Source organism: Pongo abelii, chromosome 5 (genome assembly GCF_028885655.2).
Source record: "Pongo abelii isolate AG06213 chromosome 5, NHGRI_mPonAbe1-v2.0_pri, whole genome shotgun sequence".
In the NCBI taxonomy this organism is placed as follows: domain Eukaryota; kingdom Metazoa; phylum Chordata; class Mammalia; order Primates; family Hominidae; genus Pongo; species Pongo abelii.
In genome coordinates, this window is record NC_071990.2 from 130,918,397 (window position 1) to 130,941,270 (window position 22,874).

Sequence of the window (22,874 nt, forward strand, 5' to 3'; positions counted from 1 at the left end):
GTGCAGGAACCAATCCTGTCTTTAAGATTTTAATAATACCAGGGCTGTGCCCTCGCCTCTTTTCCCCACAAACACTGGTATTATAAAAATGAAGAAAGAATTTTATTTTCAGGAATTTTTTTTCCAAGAGAAAAAGAAATCTAAAGGCAAGCATTGTAGGAAGGGTTAGAAGACAGAAATGTTTGTTAGTTTAAATTTCTTTTTTTTGTAATTCAGGTAGTACATTATTTAAAGTAATGAAAACCCACAAACTACTCAAGTAATAATTCCTCTAGAAAACCAAGCCAAGGCTATGACGGAGATGGGAATGTTTTCTCGCTACATTATGACATTTCTCTGATTTGTGGCCAATTACAGAGGTTATAAAATGGCTGTTAATCAGGGAAATGCCATATATTACCACCAGGAACTGCTGAAATAGGCCCTACAGAGCAAAACTCTTGACAGCAGCTATTAAAATAGAGATTTAGTCATTTCTCTCTCTGTGGTGCCTGGAGTTAGCAGGAATAAAAATGGTGAGGCCAGTATACCCTCCATATTTCTAATTGGTTGCTTGGTTCAATTCAGTACAGTTCAGTTAGTTCGTGAGCTTCAGTCATGAATGACTTAGTACTGCTCCCTGCCATTTTTATGCTGTCCTTGCCTTGAGGGAGTCTGAACTTGCCAGGAGCAATTTGTTTTGCTTTTTAATTTTTGAATATACATCTGTTAAAAGTAAATTTGCCCTTGTGTGAGTTTGAGATTTGAAGCCTGTCTACATTGCACTGATTGAATGTTTGTGGAGATAAAAAGTATTTTGTTGATGGATATGAGGCTTGGTACAAATTGATGACTGAAAGAGTGAAAAGATGAATTAGTACCACCAGGTGAATGAATACTACTTTGCAGATGGACAAGAAATTTCTTTAGGCCGGGCGCAGTGGCTCATGCCCTGTAATTCCAGCATTTCGGGAGGCCGAGGCAGGCAGATTATTTGAGCCCAGGAGTTCAAGAACAGCCTGGGCCACATGGTGAAACCCCGTCTATACAAAAAAAATTAAAAAGAATCAAAACTTAGCTGGGCGTGGTGGTGCGCACCTGTAGTTCCAGCTACTCAGCTATTTGGGAAGCTGAAGTGGGAGAATAACTTGAGCCCAGGAGGCAGAGTTTGCAGTGAGCCAAGATCGCTCCATTGCACTCCAGCCTGGGTGACAGAGTGAGAGCCTGTCTCAAATAATAATTAATTAATTAATAATAAAAATTAAAAAGAATTTTTTTCAGTAAAATGCCACCTTCAGGTTCTCATGGAATGTGTACAAGGCAAGGAAGAAATAGACCTTGGTTTATTAAAAGTTTGAGAATATTAAGATTTTAAAATTATGCTTTTCAGTTTTATTTCCTTCTTAATTTATCCCCAATTTTTGTCTTTGCCCAAGATAAATGAAATTATTTAATTACTTAGAAAAATAATAGGTAACATGTTGGCCAGGTGCGGTGGCTCGCACCTGTAATCCTAACACTTTGGGAGGCCAAGGCAGGCAGATCACCTGAGGTAAGGAGTTTGAGACCAGCATGGCCAACGTGGTGAAACCCTGTCTCTACTAAAAATACAAAAATTAGCTGGGCATGGTGTGGGTGCCTGTAATCCCAGCTACTTGGGAGGCTGAGGTAGGAGAATTGCTGGAACCCAGGAGACGGAGGTTACAGTGAGCTGAGATTGCGCCACTGCACTTCAGCCTGGGCAACAGAGTGAGACTCTGTCTAAAAAAAAAAAAAAAAAAAAAAAATAGGTAACTTACCTATAAAATAGATAACACAGGAAATAAAAAAGACCTGTTCCCTGGAGATCTGTGACAGCTCATTTTAAAGGAGGTGGTTTGTCTCATACCACTGTAGCCTGTGGTATATAATTACAGTTAACCCTTGACCAATGCAGGAGTTGGAAAACATGGAGCCCTGCACAGTTGAAAATCCATGTATAACATTAGACTCTTCATAAACTTGACAAAAAAAAATCTATTCCCAGGCCCAAAAATAATGAATCAGTGCATTGCTTGACATATGGTGCTGTCCCACACAGAGAACAGTATGAAACATTATTCCAATCATTAAGTTTTGTCAAACCAATTGAAGCCTTCCTTCTATACAATGGTCCTCCAAACCCTCAGTCATTCTGTTCAGACAAGTGGGTCATGAAGATTCTGATATCATGGATGTAATACACTTGCAAATGCTAACCTGTTGAGATTCTGTGTTATTATTTTATATTTTAAAAATAAGAGAATAAACTGGAATACTGCAGTGCTGCTAAACCAAAGTATGTTATAGGAGTGCAATTGTGACTAAGAGATCCTTTTATTATTAAAGATACACTCCTTTTGAATTTGCATATTACCCTTTGCCTGAATCAGCCTTTCCATAGCAGGCATGTAAAAGACAAGCAAAATCTGCTCTATTGACAACAATTTTAGACTAAAAGGATGAAATTAAGCCTGGATCCCCTGGCCTACTATGGTCTGGAGAACAAAGCAATCTTTTCCAGGTGAAATTGCTGATCCCTCATACAAAGTTTTGATTCCTCCTTAGAGTGTGAATGGTGGAAATAAAAAAATAAAACCAGGGTGGACTTCGATTAGAGAAAAAACGAAAAGTGGCAAAATAGTGGCAAATATAGAGGGGCAGATTCTATTGGAAACATTATCCCTAAGAGTGAGACGTAGCTTGTCATATCCAACCCCACCATGTGAGTAGAGGACAAGAAACAAACATTCAGAACACTCCTGCATATCATCTCAGCAAGAGACAAAGTCCTGTGCAATAAAAATGGGGCTTAGAGATAAAAACCCATCTGGGCTTTGTTGTGTGTTCAGAATCAGGGTCTGAGATTCTGTGGCGTTTTTTGCAAGTAAGTTAATTTAGACCAGAGATAAACAGAAATGCCTTCAAGAGACTTACAGATAACATAAAGGGATGGTGGGGCCTGTGTTAAACCAAAGAGTATTTGTCTTATTTAAAGGTATTCAAACTCAATTTTCTTGCTGGGCAAAAGAAAACAACCCTGCAAGCCCACAGTCAGCATGTCCTAGAGGAGCCAAATGCAGGTGTTGATGTCTGGTGGTTTTAGTTTTTCATTCCACTGGCTGCAGAGGGGACTCCCTTTTATCCCAATATCCTAAATCTTTGCAGAACCTGCTACCAGACAAGTACCCCTTCCCTCCTTTCCTGAAGCTCCTACTATGACCCCCTAATGGGAGGAAGAGCATATGCAAGCACGGTGCTTATTGCGAACAAGATCTAATTTCTTACTTTCAGATCAGAAGAGGGTTTCTCCATAACCTGACTCCCTGTGAAACAGTCATCTCTGAGGTTCCCATATGTGGTCACTCTAGTATGTATGTCTGTCTGTGCAGAATAAGTAATCAAGATATACAGCACATCCCAAACTTGTGACAGCTACTAGGGAAAGGGAAGCACAGGAGTAACAATCATGAAAGAAGGCTAGAAATATAAAGGTTCAGGAAATGATACCGTTCCGAATCATTGTCACTAAATTCAATGATTGCCTGCATAATGCGGAAAATTGGAGGGATTTTTCTAAAAAGTACAAAGATGGGGTATAGCAACCTTATCAAATCAATTTGCTGGAGACCTAGGAGAGAAATACAGTTGTAGATTTCACCTTCTATTCTTCCTCACTCGGGTGCTCTTCTTTCCTACCCAGGTCTCAAGATCCTCCTGCACTGGGTATTTAGGTTGACTTAGGGGACAGGGTGTTTAGAAATTTCAAGAAGCCAAAATCTGAACACAGTGGCTTATGCCTGTAATCCCAGGTCCTCTCAAAAGTAATTACATTTCCATGAATTTCACCCTTGTGAATGGGGCATTCTTTCAGGGCATTTATTTGTGCCCTACTCATATTAATAAAAAATAAAAATTCCATTTGAGAAACTCAACTGGATGGAATTTGAATAGTCAAATTAAATATTTCCATTAAAATTTATAAAAATCATCCTAATATTTAGTTGAAAAGTGAGGAATATATACATAGGTATACATATGCTTAGGAAATATAAAAAGGAAATAAACTTAGGTTCTGGACCAAGTAATTTAAATAAAAAAGAAATAAAGTCATAAATAACATTATTATAATAAAAACTGGTAAAACACACCAGGACAATTTTCAAACCAATGTCAGTGTATTACCTTTTATTTACTGCCTATGGTAAATCCAGCCCTTTCTCATACATCTCCCAGTTTATTTCTCATATCAGTCACATGAAGGAAGATGTTGTCTTTATTTGCCATGTGTAAAAAGGGACAGAAATGACATTTGAACCCACATCTTCCAACTCTGTGTCGTCCTATAATGATTTCATTGTACCGGACTAGATTTCAGAGAAATACTGTGTAGCAGCTTTATTTTGAGATCTTACATAGTTAGTTCTAATATAACTAAGCCCTAATTTATATTTAGCATCATGTCAGAAACATGATAAACAAGAGTAACTGCTCATTATTAATGCAAGTGACTTGCAACTCTGCCCTGCGATTTTTATTCTGGATATATCTATCTTGGGCCATTTCAATGGGCATGTGACAAAGGAAGATTACACTGTCAGTGTGTTCCCAGTCGACCTTTGCTACTCTGCTTCTTCCATTCCCTCACTGTGAGTCCTGCTTTTGCCAAACTAATTCTTGGACATTTTTCTTCTACTCTATGAGGAGGAGATGAGAAAGGGAGAGCCAGACTTAAAGACATATGTGTGTGTAGCCTTTGAGTTTTGGTGGATGTGATCTTTAGAGAGAAAATAGAGAGAATGACTAGGCTTCTGTTATTGGGTTTGAGAGCTGAAGGAATAAGGAGAGGGAACCTAGAAAATATAACTGTGGATTATAAATTAAATCTTCTTCTTATTCTCCAGAAATCACAAGTGAAATAATTCAGTTGGATTTTCTTTTAACTATTGATAATTCTGTTTCTTCACCCTTGTTACAATCCAAACTGAACCACAAGAGTTCTTTCTTACATTTTAGTTATGGATACACTATGCCTCCTCTGTCTTTTAGTTAAAATCAGCCCAGGAGTGCTTATTTTTCTAGGTTTTCCTTGCTATTATTTTGTAAGTTCCATTTTGAAATCTGCAATTCTTCTCTGAATAGCTTCTACTCATCTAATTCTATCACCAAAGCTACAAAATGTTTAGTGTAGTTCAAGAAATTCCAGAAACTACTTTAGAAAAAAGTGATCAGCGTAAGAAAGGGCAAATTAATAAGGATCAGAGTCAAGCAGCTGAAACATTAAAAAAAAATCAGAACAGGTTGGAATATACACATTGTAACTTGCTAGTACCAAAAAAATACAGAGAATCAAAATTAGTGCTTTGGAACTTGATGGGCAGCAGTAAAAATATTCTTCAGGTCAGTCTTCTGAATAATTGGCCCAATTGTTCAGCCAGTATTTTGCTATCAGAATGCAGAAAGTGGTATAAACCCAGGGATGCCCTTCAAATTAATGATGTTTTTCACCATACATGAATATCTTGCTTGCCAGAACATTTGAATGCTTCATTATTTTAAAAACTAAATCCAATCAAGAAGCTAAGAAATGAAATTTGTACAGTTCCATTTTCTTAAGTGTTGAAGACTTTCAAGCTAATATCAAAAGAGCAGCCCTTTATTCTCAAAGAATTTGTATAGATATCACAGTCATAATCAGACTGGCTTTATTTCAGAGAGTATGCTTTTGGTAGCCTATCCAAAGATTTTATTTTAGTATAAACAGTAAAAATAACAGAAGTATTATAAGACAGATGAATTGTGATTGACAGAGGAGAAAATTCAATTACTTGGAAAGCATATTTTGTGAGATTAGAATTGAAAATAATAATATATTAGTGACTGAAGTAGACATATTGATGTTTTAGAGCTGTGCTTTGCTGGAATATTTTATGCTTTGTTTTTCAGTGATGTCAGGTCTTCGGCTTGGAATTTAACAACAGACACTTTAAACAATGTTTTGTGCTTATATTAGTATAATCAGTAGTATAACAGAAGTTTAAGGTGTCTGCCTATAAAACTCTTTATATGAAATGGAATGAATCATTAATTAATATGTCCAGTACTCTTCTTCACATCCAGACACCGATAGTTCAGAATCCTCCATCTAGCCACCTTTCCCTTTGCTGTTCTTCACAGATGCAGGCCAACAAAGATGAGGATAGTTCTCCAGCTGCCCGTGGCCTTCACAGCTCCTCTAATGAGCCACATGCACAACCTCTGAGAGGGGTGTGCACACAATCAAATCAAGACTGCTGTAGCTCTATTCTATGGGGCATATTCTCTCCCACCTGCCTTCTCTGGGTACCAGGAAAGTGATGAAAATCAGTCTTGGTGTTGACAAATAACAGGAAGATAGCAAATAACATTCTTCCCCAGTTAGGTGGTTTAAGTTTTTTAAAAAATTGAAAAACAGAAATATATGCACACAGAAAGCAATTTAGCCAGCGCAACCAGGTATAAAATGAGAAGTTTTAGTACATTGTCCCTCATGGCACTATTAACTGCCTCATTCATTCCCAGTTTCTACTTGCTATTAATTACCGTAAAGGTTTTTGGCATGTTCTTCTCTACCCAGCTCCCACCAGCCCCTACCATGCCAAATACTTGTATATGTGTCAGCATATATATGGTGCATCTTGCTTATTTTCATGGAAAGGTCTTAAGGTTTATTTCACGTCCACATCCGCTCATCTACTTCTTTTTATAGATTGCACATGTACCATGTATGAACATGCTATGTGGATATAAACAGTACTTTAATCTTATTAGGGTATTTTTATTCCCCCCTCCTTTTTTTATTACAAATGAAGAGCTAATGAGTATCCCCGAAGATAAATCTTTTACAAGTATATTGTAGGGTAAATTTCTGTCAGTTGAACTGCCAAACCAAATACATTTCTATTTAAAATTCTAATAAACTTATTAACTTGCTCTTCAAACAATGGAATCAACTGCACTTCCACTAGCACTCTTGTGAACACTTGGCATTATCATACATTTAATTTTCCCCAATCTCAAAAATAAGAAATGACATCTTACTGTTGCTTAGTTTTACAGTTCTTTATGATAATCTTGAGTGCTTTTTGAGAGTTTCATAATTGATTATGTATGTTTATTTTATTGTGAACTACCTATTCTTATATTTTCCTCATTATCCTTAAAAATATGGAACACTTTGCATATTTGCCTGCCAGTTTTGCACATAGACAATGCTATTCCACTCTGAATAATTACAACTTGGTTATATATGTTGCTTAGGTGAGGCTTCTCTGATTTCTGTAACTGTGACCAATTTCTTTAAGACAACAAAGGAGAAAATGAGAGGAAGACAAAGGAAAGGAGGAGGACAGGAAGAAAAGGTTGAGGGTGATGGTGGGAGGGGCATTACTACCCAAAATGCTCTACTAATCCCTAGTTTTGACTATCAATCCCTGGTAGAATGCAGTAGTTAGCATTGTTTATGGAATGAGACTATGTGGATTTGAATACCACCACTGCCATTTATTAACCATGCAAGCTTAGGAAATTTACTCAACTTCTCTAAGTCTCAATTTCTTCATTTGTAAATTGGAGATAGTAATAGTATATACATCATCATATACATCATACATCAATGTTATTGTAAGGATTAAGTAAAACAACCCACTGAAACTGAAGAACACTAAATGCATGTAACATACACATTCAATGCTTGTCAGGCATTACTCTTACTAAATACTGGTCCATCCTATCCAGGAGGGACTAGAACACCTCTTTCTTGGTCCTTTCTCAGTGGTCCTCCTTACTTGGGGACTCTGTCTTGTATTTACATGTTGCATTTCTGTGGAGCTAATTTAAACAATTAGTACGCATGTCCCAAAATATTTTTTATGGCATAAGAAACTATTAAAAATTTACCTACAAAATGATCTGTTGTATCCAGTCAAGAGAGGTAAATAATATTGTGGGAAGTATAGGATTTTTCATATTTTGTTTTTTCAATTTGAATTTTCACTAATAAATGATGTACGAAAAAGAAGACAGATGAACTCCATTTCAGTCTTAAGATATATTTGCAGTTTAATGCATACCTGAGTAAGATTTCTAAACTTATATCAACAGATTGGATCTTTATTTTCTTTCCCCTTAATGATTTCAAATTTTACTCTTTATATTGTTGTACTCAAATTTACACTGCTTAGTTACTATTACAATATAAATTAATCTAAAGCTTAGAGAATATTAAAAAGCTAGTGGAAAGCAGCTAGAAAACGTATATATGTAATATTAAATTATCTCTAGCAAACGGCATTTTTGAATATTAAAGATAACACTGCTAAAGTAGCAAGAGAAAAAAATCTATATAAAGTTTATTGGACCAAATTTGTAAAAATATTGTTTTCTTTATGAGAAAAATGACTATTATCAGATATGTGCTAAAAGTTGTTTTTCCATTTCTTTAATGTGCATTTTTGTCCAAATAAATGTTAACAAATATTATTATACTGAAGTTGGAGGATTCTGCTAAACAATTGTATCTGAGATTTTGAAAATCTAATCCAATGATTCATTTTGGTAATAAAAGTTTTTAAATAAGTGGAATCAATGGGAGTGATAACAGGAGGGCATAATTACAAATGGAATAAAAGACTAACTCTTTGGAGGTTTCTTCTCTATAGGAAGATATCAAATTAAGTCAGATAAAGATCAGATACCAAGAAGAAAATGTCATTGTTCAACATGTAGAAGCATCCAATAATTCAATGATAATAAAAACACATTTTTAATATGATTGGAAATATATTTATGTATAGATGCCAATAAATTAAATACATTTTCTTGCTTTTAATTAATTTTATATTAAAATAACCTGAAATTGCACTTCCAAGTATAAGCTCAGAGAGGATAAAACTTATTTAATCCTTTTTTTTGTTTTTTATTCACAGAAAATGAAGACCATCTAAATGGCTTAAAAACCAGGATAGAAAATGCTGATGCTAGAAATGGGGATCTCTTGAGAGCTTTGAATGACACTTTGGGAAAGTTATCAGCTATTCCAAATGGTAAGCATTCAGGACACTACCAACTGTGTCAGTTGACCTGAAGTTTTGAAGACTGTTGTTAACTTTTACCGTTTTTTTCTGAGATTATTCTGGTACTATTATCTGGAAATTAGATACTGGTTTTCTTACTTATGAATTCTTCTTTGTGAGAATGAGAAACTAAACCATACTTTGCATTATGGTATTTTTTATCTTTTATTGCCTTTAGCCAGTATCCTTAGGAATGTGTTACAGAAAGGAAGATACAGACATCTTATTATTATAAAACTCATCCTTCAGTATTGGCAGGGGATTGGTTCCAGGACCCCCCCACAGATATCAAAATTCTTGAATACTCAAGTCCCTTTTATAAAATGGCATAGTATTTGCATATAACCTATGCATAGCCTCCCATATACTTTAATCCCTAGATTATTTATAATACCTAATATAATGTAAATGCTATGTAAATTCTTACAGTGTATTGTTTAGGAAATAGTGACAAGAAAAATGTTTGTCCATGTTCAGTACAGACACAACCATTTTTTTCCCCTAAATATCCAAATATCCAACTCTCCAAGGTTGGTTGAATTTACAGATACAGAGCCCACTGACACAGAGGGACAACTGTATTGGCTTCTGTGTTTCAGCCCAAGAAATCGTGTATTAGTGAGACAGAATAAATCACATAGACACTATTCTCTAAAATACTGATGTATCACCACAAAGGCACAGTTTATTAAAGTACCTGCAGTAATAGGTGAGAGCCCACTGCGTTCTCTCTTGATGAAATTCAATTTCTTTAGCTATTCCAACAAAAACATTAGTGGTCAAACCATGTCCATAATATCTTTCTACCTATTAGAACTGCTGGAAATTTTTGCATGGTATTAGTTCCTGAAAGTACACGTTATTTTACAGATACTACTTTTACTATTTTTATGTTGTTAAAGCATGATATAATAACAACAAAGATTATAAACACTTATTGAGTACTTAATATACTTATGTTAAGTGTATGTAATCCTCATACCAATTGGAGCCAAAAAATTTGCTTCATTTGCTCACATCAGTTGGTGTGAGGATTACATACACTTAACATAAGTATATTGAATATAGATAACATAAGTATATTATACATAAGTATAATATAGATAACATAAGTATAGGTAACATAAGTAACATTTAGAATAGTCACTTCACTACTTTTAAGAGCTAATCAGGTATTCATACAGATACAGAACCTACTGACACAGAAGGACAACTTGTCTTCTGTGTATAACATAAGTTAGCACTAACACTTAACATCAGTTAAGATACTGTTATTATCCCACTTTACAGGTGAGAGACACAGGATACTGAAGGCCATTGTTAAAAGTGGCACATAGGAAACTTAAACCCCACAGTTTGATTTCAGAGCCTATGATCTTAACCACTAACCTGTACGCACTAGTAGTCATCTATAGGTACAAGATACAAATTAGGATCAGGAGACAAATGCACATATTTATACAACACAGTTAATATTAAAATCTAGGTGGTTTTTACTTTTTTAACATTTAAAAACCTGAGTAACTTTTCAGATTTTCATGTCACTTCTTCAGTAATAAGTATATAGAAAATTTCCAATGCTGAAAACAAATATAAATACACAAATGCATGGCTTAACATACCTGAAAATGTTTCTCTATACTAAAATGAAAATATGTTAATTTCCCTCCAACCCCCACCCCAACCTCTGCCCCGCTGTGGAAATGCAGATTAAATCTTAAGCCTCGTTTTCATGAAGCTCATGTGGATAAATTTATCTCATTAATAAGTTCAGCAGCAAATCACAATATGACCTTATACAATGAATATTTAGAATAGTCACTTCACTACTTTAAGAGCTAATCAGGTATTCATAGCAAAAGTCCCTGAGAACATTTAATTTACCTAAAAAATTTGCTTCATTTGCTACACCTGAATGAGACAAAGTTCAGCCTTTTCCCTTTGTAAATGTGTCCGAGGTCAGCCAGCCACAGCCTCGCTTTGTCAAGCATGGATTAAGCCACTAACTCCAGACCCTTTGTTTTGTTTTTCATACCCTCATCTGCTGACAGACACAGCTGCTAAACTGCAAGCTGTTAAGGACAAAGCCAGACAAGCCAACGACACAGCTAAAGATGTACTGGCACAGATTAAAGAGCTCCACCAGAACCTCGATGGCCTGAAGAAGAATTACAATAAACTAGCAGACAGCGTCGCCAAAACAAATGCTGTGGTTAAAGATCCTTCCAAGAACAGTAAGATCTCCTTTTTCATTGTGATGATGTCATTTATTTCCTCTCACTGTAAAAGTATCCCAGACTCGTAAATGCTCGAGTTGGAAAGACCCTCACAGTGGTGTAGTCTGCCTTCTTTGCTTCATAGATTGGCCTCAGAAATCGAGTGTCATGCAGTTCCAAAGCTAGAATCCAAGTCTTCTAGCTCTGCCCCAGTGCTTTTTTCATCTGAAATTTTTCCAGTTGAGAAGAGATTAGGAATTCTCGAGGTGTGCCTAACATTCAGCAGAGAGATGCCAAACACTTTTTAATCCGTGTGTGTAATTAAAAATACAGTTGTACTTGGGTAATTATAGCCTCAGAATTGGCGAAGTGTCATGGAACATAGAGGTTAAGGGGCACGTTCATTAGCAGACTTGTTAGAACAGGATATGAAAATGATATCAACTTGAAATGCATTAAAATTTGAAAATCTTGATATTTTATTAGATTCCAGTTATTTCACATTTCCGGGAAATAAAAATAAAGCGTTTATCTAGTTTCTAAAGACTATTCACATCTCTTATATATTGTATCCAATTATATTGACTTAAGGACTTACTGAGAAAACCTGAGAGAAAATATCACAATTTATGTTATTAGTTAAATATAGTCAAAATATTAAGATTTTAAAATGCATTTTTCCTTTTCTGTCAAATGATTCAAGGCTATATTGGGCCAGATACAGTGGTTAACACCTGTAATCTTTGCACTTTAGGAGCCTGAGGTGAGAGGATCACTTGAGCCTAGGAATTCGAGACCAGCCTGGGCACCATAGCAAGACCCCATCTTTACAAAAAATTTAAAAAATAGCCAGGCATGGTAGTGACATTGCACCTGTATTCCCAGCCACTTGGGAGTCTGAGGCTGGAGGATCCCTTGAATCCAGAAGGGTGAGGCTGCAGTGAGCTGTGATCACGCCACTGCACTCCAGCCTGCGTGGCAGATTGAGATGCTGTCTCAAAAAAAAAAAAAAGGGTTACCTTGGTACCCTTGTTACATGGTTTCAGCAAAGGAGATGCTTGGGTAATTTGTGCTTTTCACTTTCAAGAGACTAGCCCTCTTTATATGCCAACATTTTTGGGGGGGCATAAAAATATTTGGAGTATAAAAACAAAAGCACTGTAATTGGTATTATATGCCATAAAATTCAAATGCTGTTTGAGTGGGGAATGGGGCCTAATTTCAGCATCCTAGCCTCAAATCAAATCCTATAGATGCTATGATATAATAGACATTATTAATATGGCTCCTTCATGAGCAAGGAAGAGAACAAACACATATCACATAAACTTCAGAGCCAGGGAGAAAAAGGGAGATAAAAACATTTAAAAAAAATTTTTAATGTAAGCCCAGAAATGGCTTCTCTTGTAGCTCAAAGTTTCCATAATAACTTCTTATGATTTATGCCAAATCACAATATTCCCACTAAAAATGAATGAAAACAAAATTTTAATCAAATATTACTATCTCTGCTGCTTACTTCCTAATTTAAGATATATTTTTAACTTTTATTTTAAGTTCAGGTGTATAAGTGCAGGTTTGTTACATAGGTAAACCTGTGTCATGGGGGTTTGTTTGATGAATTATTTATTTCATCACGCATGTATTAAGCCTATATTTTTCCTGACCGTCTCCCTCCTCTGCTCTCCGCCCTCCAAAAGAATTCCATTCTATTTTAGATTGATTCTCAACTGGTAGTGGCCTTTCATCATATCTCTGTCTTAATCCTATCCTCTATTATGAGAAATAGTTAATTATCTATACATATTAATTAAATTGGGTCTTGTTGCGGGAAGTCAGGGACCCCAAACAGAGAGACCGGCTGAAACCATGGCAGAAGAACCTGGATTGTGAAGATTTTATGGACATTTATTAGTTCCCCAAATTAATACTTTTGTAATTTCTTATGCCTGTCTTTACTGCAATCTCTAAAGATAAATTGTAAAGATTTCATGGACACTTATCACTTCCCCAATCAATACCCTTGTGATTTCCTATGCCTGTCTTTGATCTTTTAATCCTGTCAGTCGAGAAGGATGTATATTGTCTCAGGACCCTGTAATAATTGCGTTAACTACACAAATTGTATAGCATGTGTTTTTGAGCAATATGAGATGTGGGCACCCTGAAAAAGGAACAGGATAACAGCAATTGTTCAGGGAATAAGAGAGATAACCTTAAACTCTGACCGCCGGTGAGCCGGGCAGAACAGAGCCATATTTCTCTTCTTTCAAAAGCAAATGGGAGAATTATCGCTGAATTCTTTTTCTCAGCATGGAACGTCCCTGAGAAGGAGAATGCGCACCTAGGGGCAGGTCTCTGAACTGGCCCCCCCGGGGTGTACCTGTCTCTTATGGTCGAGATTGCAGAGGTGAAATAAACTCCAGTCTCCCATAGCGCTCCCAGGCTTATTAGGAAGAGGAAATTCCCACCTAATAAATTTTGGTCAGACCCGTTGTTCTCAAAACCCTGTCTCCTGATAAGATGTTATCAATGACAATGGTGCCCGAAACTTCATTAGCAATTTTAATTTCGCCTCGGTCCTGTGGTCCTGTGATCTCGCCCTGCCTCCACTTGCCTTGTGATATTCTATTACCTTGTAAAGTACTTGATGTCTGTCACCCACACCTATTCGCACACTCCCTCCCCTTTTGAAAATCCCTAATAAAAACTTGCTGGTTTTTGTGGGTTGTGGGGCATCACGGATCCTACCAACATGTGATATCTCCTCCGGACGCCCAGCTTTAAAATTTCTCTCTTTTGTACTCTGTCCCTTTATTTCTCAAGCCAGCCGACGCTTAGGAAAATAGAAAAGAACCTACGTGATTATTGGGGCAGGTCCCCCAATAGGGTCTGTTTTCTATCTTACTAAAACATAGAAATAATTTTTAAAATACAAATAGTGGCCACTAAATTATATATTTTGTGTACTTTTATTTGATAACATTTGTTTGAGTTAAAATGGGGTGCATTTATAAATAGTACCTGTTATGAAAAGTACCATTTTTTAGTCACTACTTTATAATATTTATAGAAAATACTTCCTTATGACTTTTCTAATTTTTTTGTTTTGCTTCCATGTGAAATTGCCTGCAGAAATCAGTATGTATATGTTTACTTATATACCTTTTAGTAACGCTCATGCTTCATTGCCGATTGCAACAAGTTTCAGCTTTGCATGTACTATATTTTGGTTTTGCTTTAAGCGTTGCATAGCTATTCTTTCCACTGTCACAGTATTAATGGTAGAGATGTAAAAGGAATCTTCCTTTATAAAAAGGTCATATGTGGATAAAGGTGATATAAAATGTTTTTAATAGTGTTATAAAAAGTTTGGTCAGGCGAAGTGGCTCATACTCTAACCCCAGAAATTTGGGAGGTCAATGTGGGAGGATCACTTGAGGCCAGGAGTTTCAGATCAGCCTGGGAAACATAGCAAGACTCTATCTCTACAAAAAGGAAAAATGAGTGAAATATCTGTATGATAGCCGCATAAAAGTGGAAAACTGAATTTCTCTATAGAATTAACTAGATTATGCTGTTTCTGATAACACAAATTCACCCCGACACACAAATGACTTAATTGCAAGAGGATTAAAATAGATTAGGTCTACATTGTTGTTGTTTTTACCCCCCGAAGCTCACTTTTTCCTCTCCTTGTAATTATTCTCAACTTCTGTAGAATTATATTTGGAGAAACACATAATAAAACTAGGTCTTAACAAATGAGCAACTACTGGGATATCAAAATGTTCTCTCTTAAACATTCCATAGTTTAAATTGAAAGTCAAGATAAAACTGAAAAAATAGCTACAAAAAATAATAACAATAATAACAAAATTTAATATATCACTATTTGAAAAATATGACCAAGAGTGTCCTCAGTGGAAAATGAGAGCAGCTACATTACTAAACCATCATTGAAATAACAATTCCAAACAATCAACTTTGGTGACTTTAGAAAAAGCAGAGTTAACTTAAAGAATGAAAAAGACGGAAAAATTAATGAATTTGAAGACAGAAAATAATAGACCTGATAAATCTAAAAGGTGACTCCTTAGGAATATAGATTAAAAATTAAGTGATTGTCAAGTTTCATCAAGAAAAATAAAGGACAAATAGGCAAAGCTCTAAAAGAGGTATCACTAGACAAGGGAGGAAATTTAACACATAAGAGATTACTTGGAAAAACTTCAACTGCTCCAGAGAATAGAGGAAAAAGAGGGGAGAAGAGGAACTTCCAAGTTTCATTTTGAAACATTTGGCAAAAACTTCTGAGAACTTGTGAATGAAAGGGTCTGTAATTTGCCTAAGTCTAAGTAGTCTTTGTTTAACTACTTTTGCTCTTTCTCATTAATCTAAATCTAAATCATTTTGCCTCAGTTTTAGAATAATTTGTAAAATGTCAGAATAACAATGGAGAATTAAAGGAAGGGAAAAATGAACAAACGGCTTATTAAAAGTATACAAAATAAAGGGATCACTGTGTTTATGCTATCTGTATGATGATATAACAAACATTTCTATCCAGATAACATGCATTTCAGGAAGAAAATATTGCACTCAGTTCTTGATATGGCAAATCTATTAGTTAAATTTAATAATAGACCTATGTTCTTTTTAAGTGCCGCTAACAGCATAAGTCATACTTATGAGTATGAGTTCAAAATACCTACTTCAAAACCTAATTTTAAAAAAATAATAATTTACTTCCCTTTAAGCACATGTGATTCGTTCCTGAGGATTAGTTCTCAGTGGTTGTATGTCAGCCGCAGAGCAGATCATTCAGAGTCTAACATGGCATGTAGCCTTGAACCTTAAGTAGTTTAACTTTTTCATCAGAGTCACAATGACAGAAAGTTGAACAATACACACTTAATCAGCTAATAAATGACATAGTGTGGATGAGACTGCCAGCATCCCAGCAATAGAATAAGTGGTTTACCACATGGCATAGGCCCTCCCTTGAAAAGCACATACTGAAAGTCTATGGATCAGTGATGACCTTCAACTATTTTAGGGTTGAAACTTTGAAATTGCCAATATGTAACCCTTTATTTTTTTTAACCTACAAAAACAGCTGTTTAATATGGGTCAATCTAATATATAACACAGGATAATCAACTATTCTCAAAATGAAATTGAACTGCACCATGAAAGATTTAATTAAATATAGGCCTTTAGTCTAAGGGTTTTTCAACATTAAAATGTTCTTCAAAGACATTTTGATAGTTTCTCTCTTTAAGATATGCAAAAAAAGACGGTGAGAAAAAGAAAGAAAACCAGTTTTGTGTAAAAACCCTGATTTAAATACAGTTCTGGCTTGGACAGACTAGGTGACATTTTAAAGATGCTTTCATTTCCTTGCTTCTGTGACTAAAGTTCTATTCTGTAAAGGTTAACTTTTTGGCTGAAGTTAGAAATTAAGCATTGAATTAAGTTCTTCATATTCTCTACCTTCAATGCTAATTTTTACCTTAATCACAAAGAAAAAGTGGTGGCCCTCTGTCCTAACATCTACTCCCCTGGCCTGCTTGAGTCTCAACTAAAATATTCACATTTGCCATCACACATTTTGCTTTAGCTGTTACGGCCATACTTTGTCACGTTAATAAGATGAAATTGTTTGGTTAAGCATACTGCTATTCTAATTCTGTGTGTGCACGTGTGTGCATGCATATACGTGCACACTAATTTTGTTCTATGCAGTTGCCGATGCAGATGCCACTGTCAAAAATTTAGAACAGGAAGCTGACCGGCTAATAGATAAACTCAAACCCATCAAGGAACTTGAGGATAACCTAAAGAAAAACATCTCTGAGATAAAGGAATTGATAAACCAAGCTCGGAAACAAGCCAATTCTGTAAGTTCTTTTTATTGTCAGTATCAGTAACTGATTGTAATTGTTGGATTATTCATAGAGGGAATGTCTTTCCCCAGGATTCCCCGTTGAATGATCTTGGGTCCTTTTCCTTTAACTTGAAGCGATTTGGGGTAGGAGGGGTTGGAGTGGGGGAGAGGTTAGTTTTGTTTTGTTTGTAAATTTCAAAAGACATTTCATGAGAATGATAATCACCACTTACTGTTTTAAAACTGGGAATTCTGGTATATTCTATTACTATTTGCATAGAATAATACAAATAGCAAGAAAGAAAACCTTATTATTGTATACTAAAAAGCCATGGATGAGAGTACCTTCCTTTTGCTAAAAACAAACCAAAAAAAAGGCCAACTAATGGGGTTATGGCAGGAATGAAGGAACAATATATGGAATAAGAGCAAAGAGAAACAAACATTTTATATATATATTCTTTTGTCTGGTATAAACAACAATAAAATGGCTTTGGTTATACTTTTTACATTTATTTTTTGTTTTGGAGTAGATAGGAAATAGCTGATTTGTCTCAAAATTTTGCTCTTTACTTACCCAATTAGAAGTTTACTAGGATAGAGACAGAGTTTTCTAGAAGGTAGCATACTAATGAGCCAGGGCAGAGTTGCTAAGTGCCAACGTGAAACTTTAGTCAAAGGAAGGAAGTAAGGGAAGGGGAGCAGAGGGGAGCGGAGGGGAGGGGAGGCGAGGGGACGGGTGGTAGAAAGAAAGAAAGGAAGGGCAATTTTCTTGTTTTCAGGCCTGAACTCAAACCTTGTTAGATACCTAAGTTTTCCATGTCAAAAATTCTGTTTTTTGAACAACTTTGGAGCTAGGATGATCAGAAAAGCCCTTTCTTAGTCCATCAATTTATATTTTTAGTAGTATTTAAGAATATGATGCTCCAGTAACAGTATATTCTTTTTCCTCCTTATTCACATCTAACACTTCTAAACAACTCCAAGACAGTAAGTTCAAGGTGAACATTGAAAAGGAATTCACGACTGACTGAAAAAAAACTTAGAAAACAACAAAAAGATTAGTGAAGATGATGTTACATAAGATCAGAGTAATAAATCAGTGAAAAGATCTGAGAAAACATATATTCAGCTAGAATGTGAAAGCCAGGCAGTATCGTTGACAGGTGATCATTATGTATGTAAAGCACAAGATTAAAAGAAACCAGATGTTACTTCAAGGTTTGAAGTTTATGTAAGATTTAGCCAACATGGAAAAAGCCTCTACTATGTTCAGTGTTACTTTCTGTAAGGTACACAAAGACGAATAAAGGAGTTCTTTCACTCACAAAGTTTATAAAATAGTAGGGAAAATAAAATATGTACACGTACCTTGTCACATAATGCAGAATGTTATGCCACATTATAGAAGCCGTGAGAAGTGACATAAAAGTTCTAGAAGGAACAATCACCTCTACTAGGGCCTGCAGATTTCCTGAAGGGAAGGATTTGAGCCAGGCATTGAGGTGGGATAATGCTGGGGAGTTGGGGGTGGAGTCAGGTAACAGGGAGAGTACTCTGAGAAGAGGGAGTGACTTAAACCAAGGCAGTGGGAGAAGGAAGTTTTAGGGTCCATTTAGGAAAAAGAAGTCCAGTTTGCCCAGAGTAATTGATAAAGGAAACAGACCAACAGAGGCCAGGTCTTGTCAGGCCTTCAATAATCAGTTAAGCAATTTCATTTAACAACACTTGTACTTGGGATAAGCCTCACTGGATAGGATAAGCTGAAAGCTTTGAGCATGGAACACAGTATAATCAGAGCTGTGCTTTTAAAATATAAATCCAGAAGCAGTTTGTGGGGTAGATGAAAGAAAGATGAATGAAGGACCCAACTATAGCTGTGGCAAGAGAAAAGAAGAACGTGATGTACCACTCCTATATTTTGCAATGTTAACTTGGAAGAAGCAATAAGAGTAAATATTATTTTGTGAATCTCACATTTAGCCACATTTTCTGACTTAGTCATCAAGTGGAGCAATCTAGACATTTTTATTATTTCTTCATTGTAAAGATTTCTGAGTGCTTTTCCCCTCCTCACAAAACGGTGAAATTCAGACATGTAAGCATATAAAACCTGTCTTAAAGTACAAAATAAAAGAAAGGTATAGGCCGGGCATGGTGGTTCACGCCTGTCATCCCAACACATTGGGAGGCTGAGGTGGGCAGATTGCATGAACTCAGGAGTTTGAGACCAGCCTGGGCCATGTCACAAAACCACATCTCTACAAAAAATTGAAAAATTACCTGGGCATGGTGGTGCATGCCTATAGTCCCAGCTACTTGGGGGGATGAGGTGGGAGGATCACTTGCTCCGGAGGATGAGGCTGCAGTGAGCCATGTTCGCACCATGGCACTCCAGCCTGGGTGGCAAATAGAAACCCTGTCCCCCCCCCCAAAAAAAAAGAAAAGAAAAGAAAAAAAGAAAGGTACAAAAGTAATGTAAGAAAAAGTAATCATTGTCCATGCATTTCAAAGAAATTCCCAATCACTTTTGGAAATGGAATTACAACACAATGCCTTATTTTTTGTAAGACGTTAGAAATATGCAAGTAGCCAATTTTTTTCCAAATGAGTTTTGTACTAAATGAATATTACATTTTCTGATTTGTAAACATGGATATCTGGATATGACCTTAACACATACTTGACATGACCAAAACATTAAAGACATTTATTTTAAAGTAGCTTTCTCTGGGTTTGTTGATTCTGAAATTGAGTGGCTGATACTCCTTTAAATGAATGACCTACTTACTGGATGAGAAATACAGTGAAAATCCAATAGATATAATAATGGGATACTCAGTAATGTTTGAGTTCATGATGATTAACTGGTAAATAATGTTTTATTATTGAAACGCCTTAAAGATACTTAATGCTTAGTGATTTTTCTTTAGATGTCTTACTAAGGATCTGCATTAGAAATAACAATAATTGATAGAGCCAAACATTCTAAAAGGATGTTTGAATTTCAGAAATTTCTTTCCTCTTACAAGAGGGATATATCCTAAAGATTTCTTCTAGAGATATAATATTTTGATTTACCTGATTTCTTCTAGAGATATAGTATTTTGATTTACCTGATTTCTTCTAGAGATACAGTATTTAAATTTACCTGTTTTAAGTTGGTTAAAAGAAATATCTATAATTGAAAATCAAAACACAAAGTATTCAAAAGGAAAAGACTACTAGTTATGTACTGGCTGTCAACAGTTTGGGCTAAGTGAATGTTTCAGTTTCTGAGAGTATATTCAAAACCAGAAAACAGAAAGCAGGTAATCCAAGAGTATTTTCTATATGAATGTGTGAGAGCTGGGCAATAGGTTACTGTCTAGTCCACTTCATGCTGCTATGACAGAATATTACAGACTGGGTAATTTATAAAGAAAAGAAATTTATTCTCACAGTTCTGGAGACTGGGAAGTCCAAGATCAAGGTACTGGCAAGTTAGGGACCTGTTTTTCTGCTTCCAAGATGGCACTTTGAATCCTCAGGAGAGGAGGAACACTGTGTCCTCATATGGCAGAAGAGCAAGAGAGAGAGAGCTCTCACCCCTGTAAGCCTTTTTAATAGTGGCATCAATTCATCCATGAGGACAGAGCCCTCATGACCGAAACGCTTCCCAAAAGGCCCCCCTCCCAACACTGTTGCACTGAGGATTAAATTTCAAACACATGAATTTTGTTGGACATGTTCAAACAATAGCAGTTACTCTGTAGGATTAATTGCTGGCATATTGAGTATAACAACATCATTTTGTTCCAAGAATCATATTTGTTAGATATGTATTCTATACAATAGATTGGTTGTAACCTCTAGTGACATTAGATACTCAGTTTTAAAATGGCTTCTCCCTTAGACTTGGAGTTCTCAGATAGAGCAGTTAGATTTTCGTGCTGCTGCTCTGTCTGCTACACTTTTTTTTTTTTTTTTTTTTTGAGACAGAATCTCACTCTGTGGCCAGGCTGGAGTGCAGTGGAGCAATTTCGGCTCACTGCAGCCTCCGCCTCCCAGGTTCAAGCAATTCTCCTGCCTCAGCCTCCTGAGTAGCTGGGACTACAGGCACGTGCCACCATGCCCAGCCAATTGTTTTTGTATTTTTAGTTGATACATGGCTTCACCATGTTGGCCAGGATGGTCTCGATCTCTTGACCTCGTGATCCGCCTGCCTCAGCCTCCCAAAGTGCTGGGATTACAGGTGTGAGCCACCACACCCAGCTCTGTCTGTTACACTTTGGCAACCCCCTTTTCAACACACTAATCATGGAATCTCCTGTTTTATTTTTTTTTTTTTACCAGGCTTACCTAAGCAAGGACTGAAATTCATTCTGTGACCAAATGATCACACATTACATTTATATTGAGTCATCTCTTCTCTAAATAATAACTCAGGGATATTATTCAATTGTGTTTTGTTTTGTTTTGTTTTGTTTTGACATGGAGTCTCGCTCTGTCACCCAGGCTGGAGTACAGTGGCACGATCTTGGCTCACTGCAACCTCTGCCTCTCGGGTTCAAGCAATTCTCCTGCCTCAGCCTCCTGAGTAGCTGGGGCTATAGGCACGTGCCACCACCATGGCCAGCTAATTTTTGTATTTTTAGTAGAGACGGTTTCACCATGTTGGCCAGGATGGTCTCGATCTCCTGACCTCGTGATCCACCCATCTCAGCCTCCCAGAGTGCTGGGATTACAGATGTGAGCCATCACACCCAGCCTCAATTGTGTTTTTTAAACAAAACTGATTTATTAGGAATTTAACTAGCCATAATACAGCCATAGGGCCAAGCTATAAAGCGTTTATGAAATAAAAATGAAATAAACTACATACAGTCACTTTGACTACTAATTCAGCCCCATTCGGAATTGGATATGATTGTCTGCCAGGGATAACACACTATGCTATTCAGTTCTACTCATGAATTCCAGTCAGATATTGGTTTCTTGTTTGCTTTGATCCTCTTATGATGTCAATGGTACTTATAGCCTGCCTCAGATATTAAATTTTCTCAATGCCAAGGTCTTCTCTGATAATGATTTTGGTTCACTTTCAGCAAATTGCTAAAAAATCACTATATCTGACACCCTTTCCTGAACATTAAAAATATCTGAAGACCATATTTTTCCCACCTGCCCTCTACTGTGCTGTCTTTCTCTTGCTTCTCTCTTTTTATCTCTAATCCCTTGGATGACCCTTGGTATAGCTGCCATTCTATCATAGAACACCCTTTGCCAACCTGCTCATTGCTCATCCATTGCTCACCCATTGCTCACCTGCTTTGCCATATTAACATCCAAGTAAAAATTGTACATTTCCTACCTCCATTGTTTTGCAATTCATTTTCACTCACCTACTCTCAACACTGTATGTAGAAGGGAAATTCCATGATTTGTGAAGCAGGAACTAACTTCCCAACTGAAAACCACCCTATCCAGAAGACTGTCTCCCTAGGACACAGAACAAACACTCTGAGGACCACAGTTGGCCCTGAGTCCTGCACCCAGCAGTTGGCAGGCTGGCCCCACCTTTTTGGGGAAGGCAAGAATAAGAAAGTGGTTTAAACAGTAGGCTTCCTGGAATGTCCAGCCCCAGGCCACCACACTCAGGCCTCCAGGAGTCACCCT

At 36.4% G+C, this 22,874-nt stretch overlaps 1 protein-coding gene across 3 annotated transcripts in view; it reads left to right on the forward strand.

The window, feature by feature from the left end:
- LAMA2 (laminin subunit alpha 2) overlaps positions 1-22,874 on the forward strand; it is a 652,245-nt gene that overhangs the window by 564,476 nt on the left and 64,895 nt on the right. For all 3 annotated transcript variants that reach the window (XM_054558144.2, XM_054558145.2, XM_054558146.2), the window contains 3 exons: positions 8,964-9,080; positions 11,162-11,344; positions 17,075-17,229. In XM_054558144.2, the coding sequence (XP_054414119.2) occupies positions 8,964-9,080; positions 11,162-11,344; positions 17,075-17,229 (455 nt within the window). The remainder of the gene's footprint in view (positions 1-8,963; positions 9,081-11,161; positions 11,345-17,074; positions 17,230-22,874) is intronic.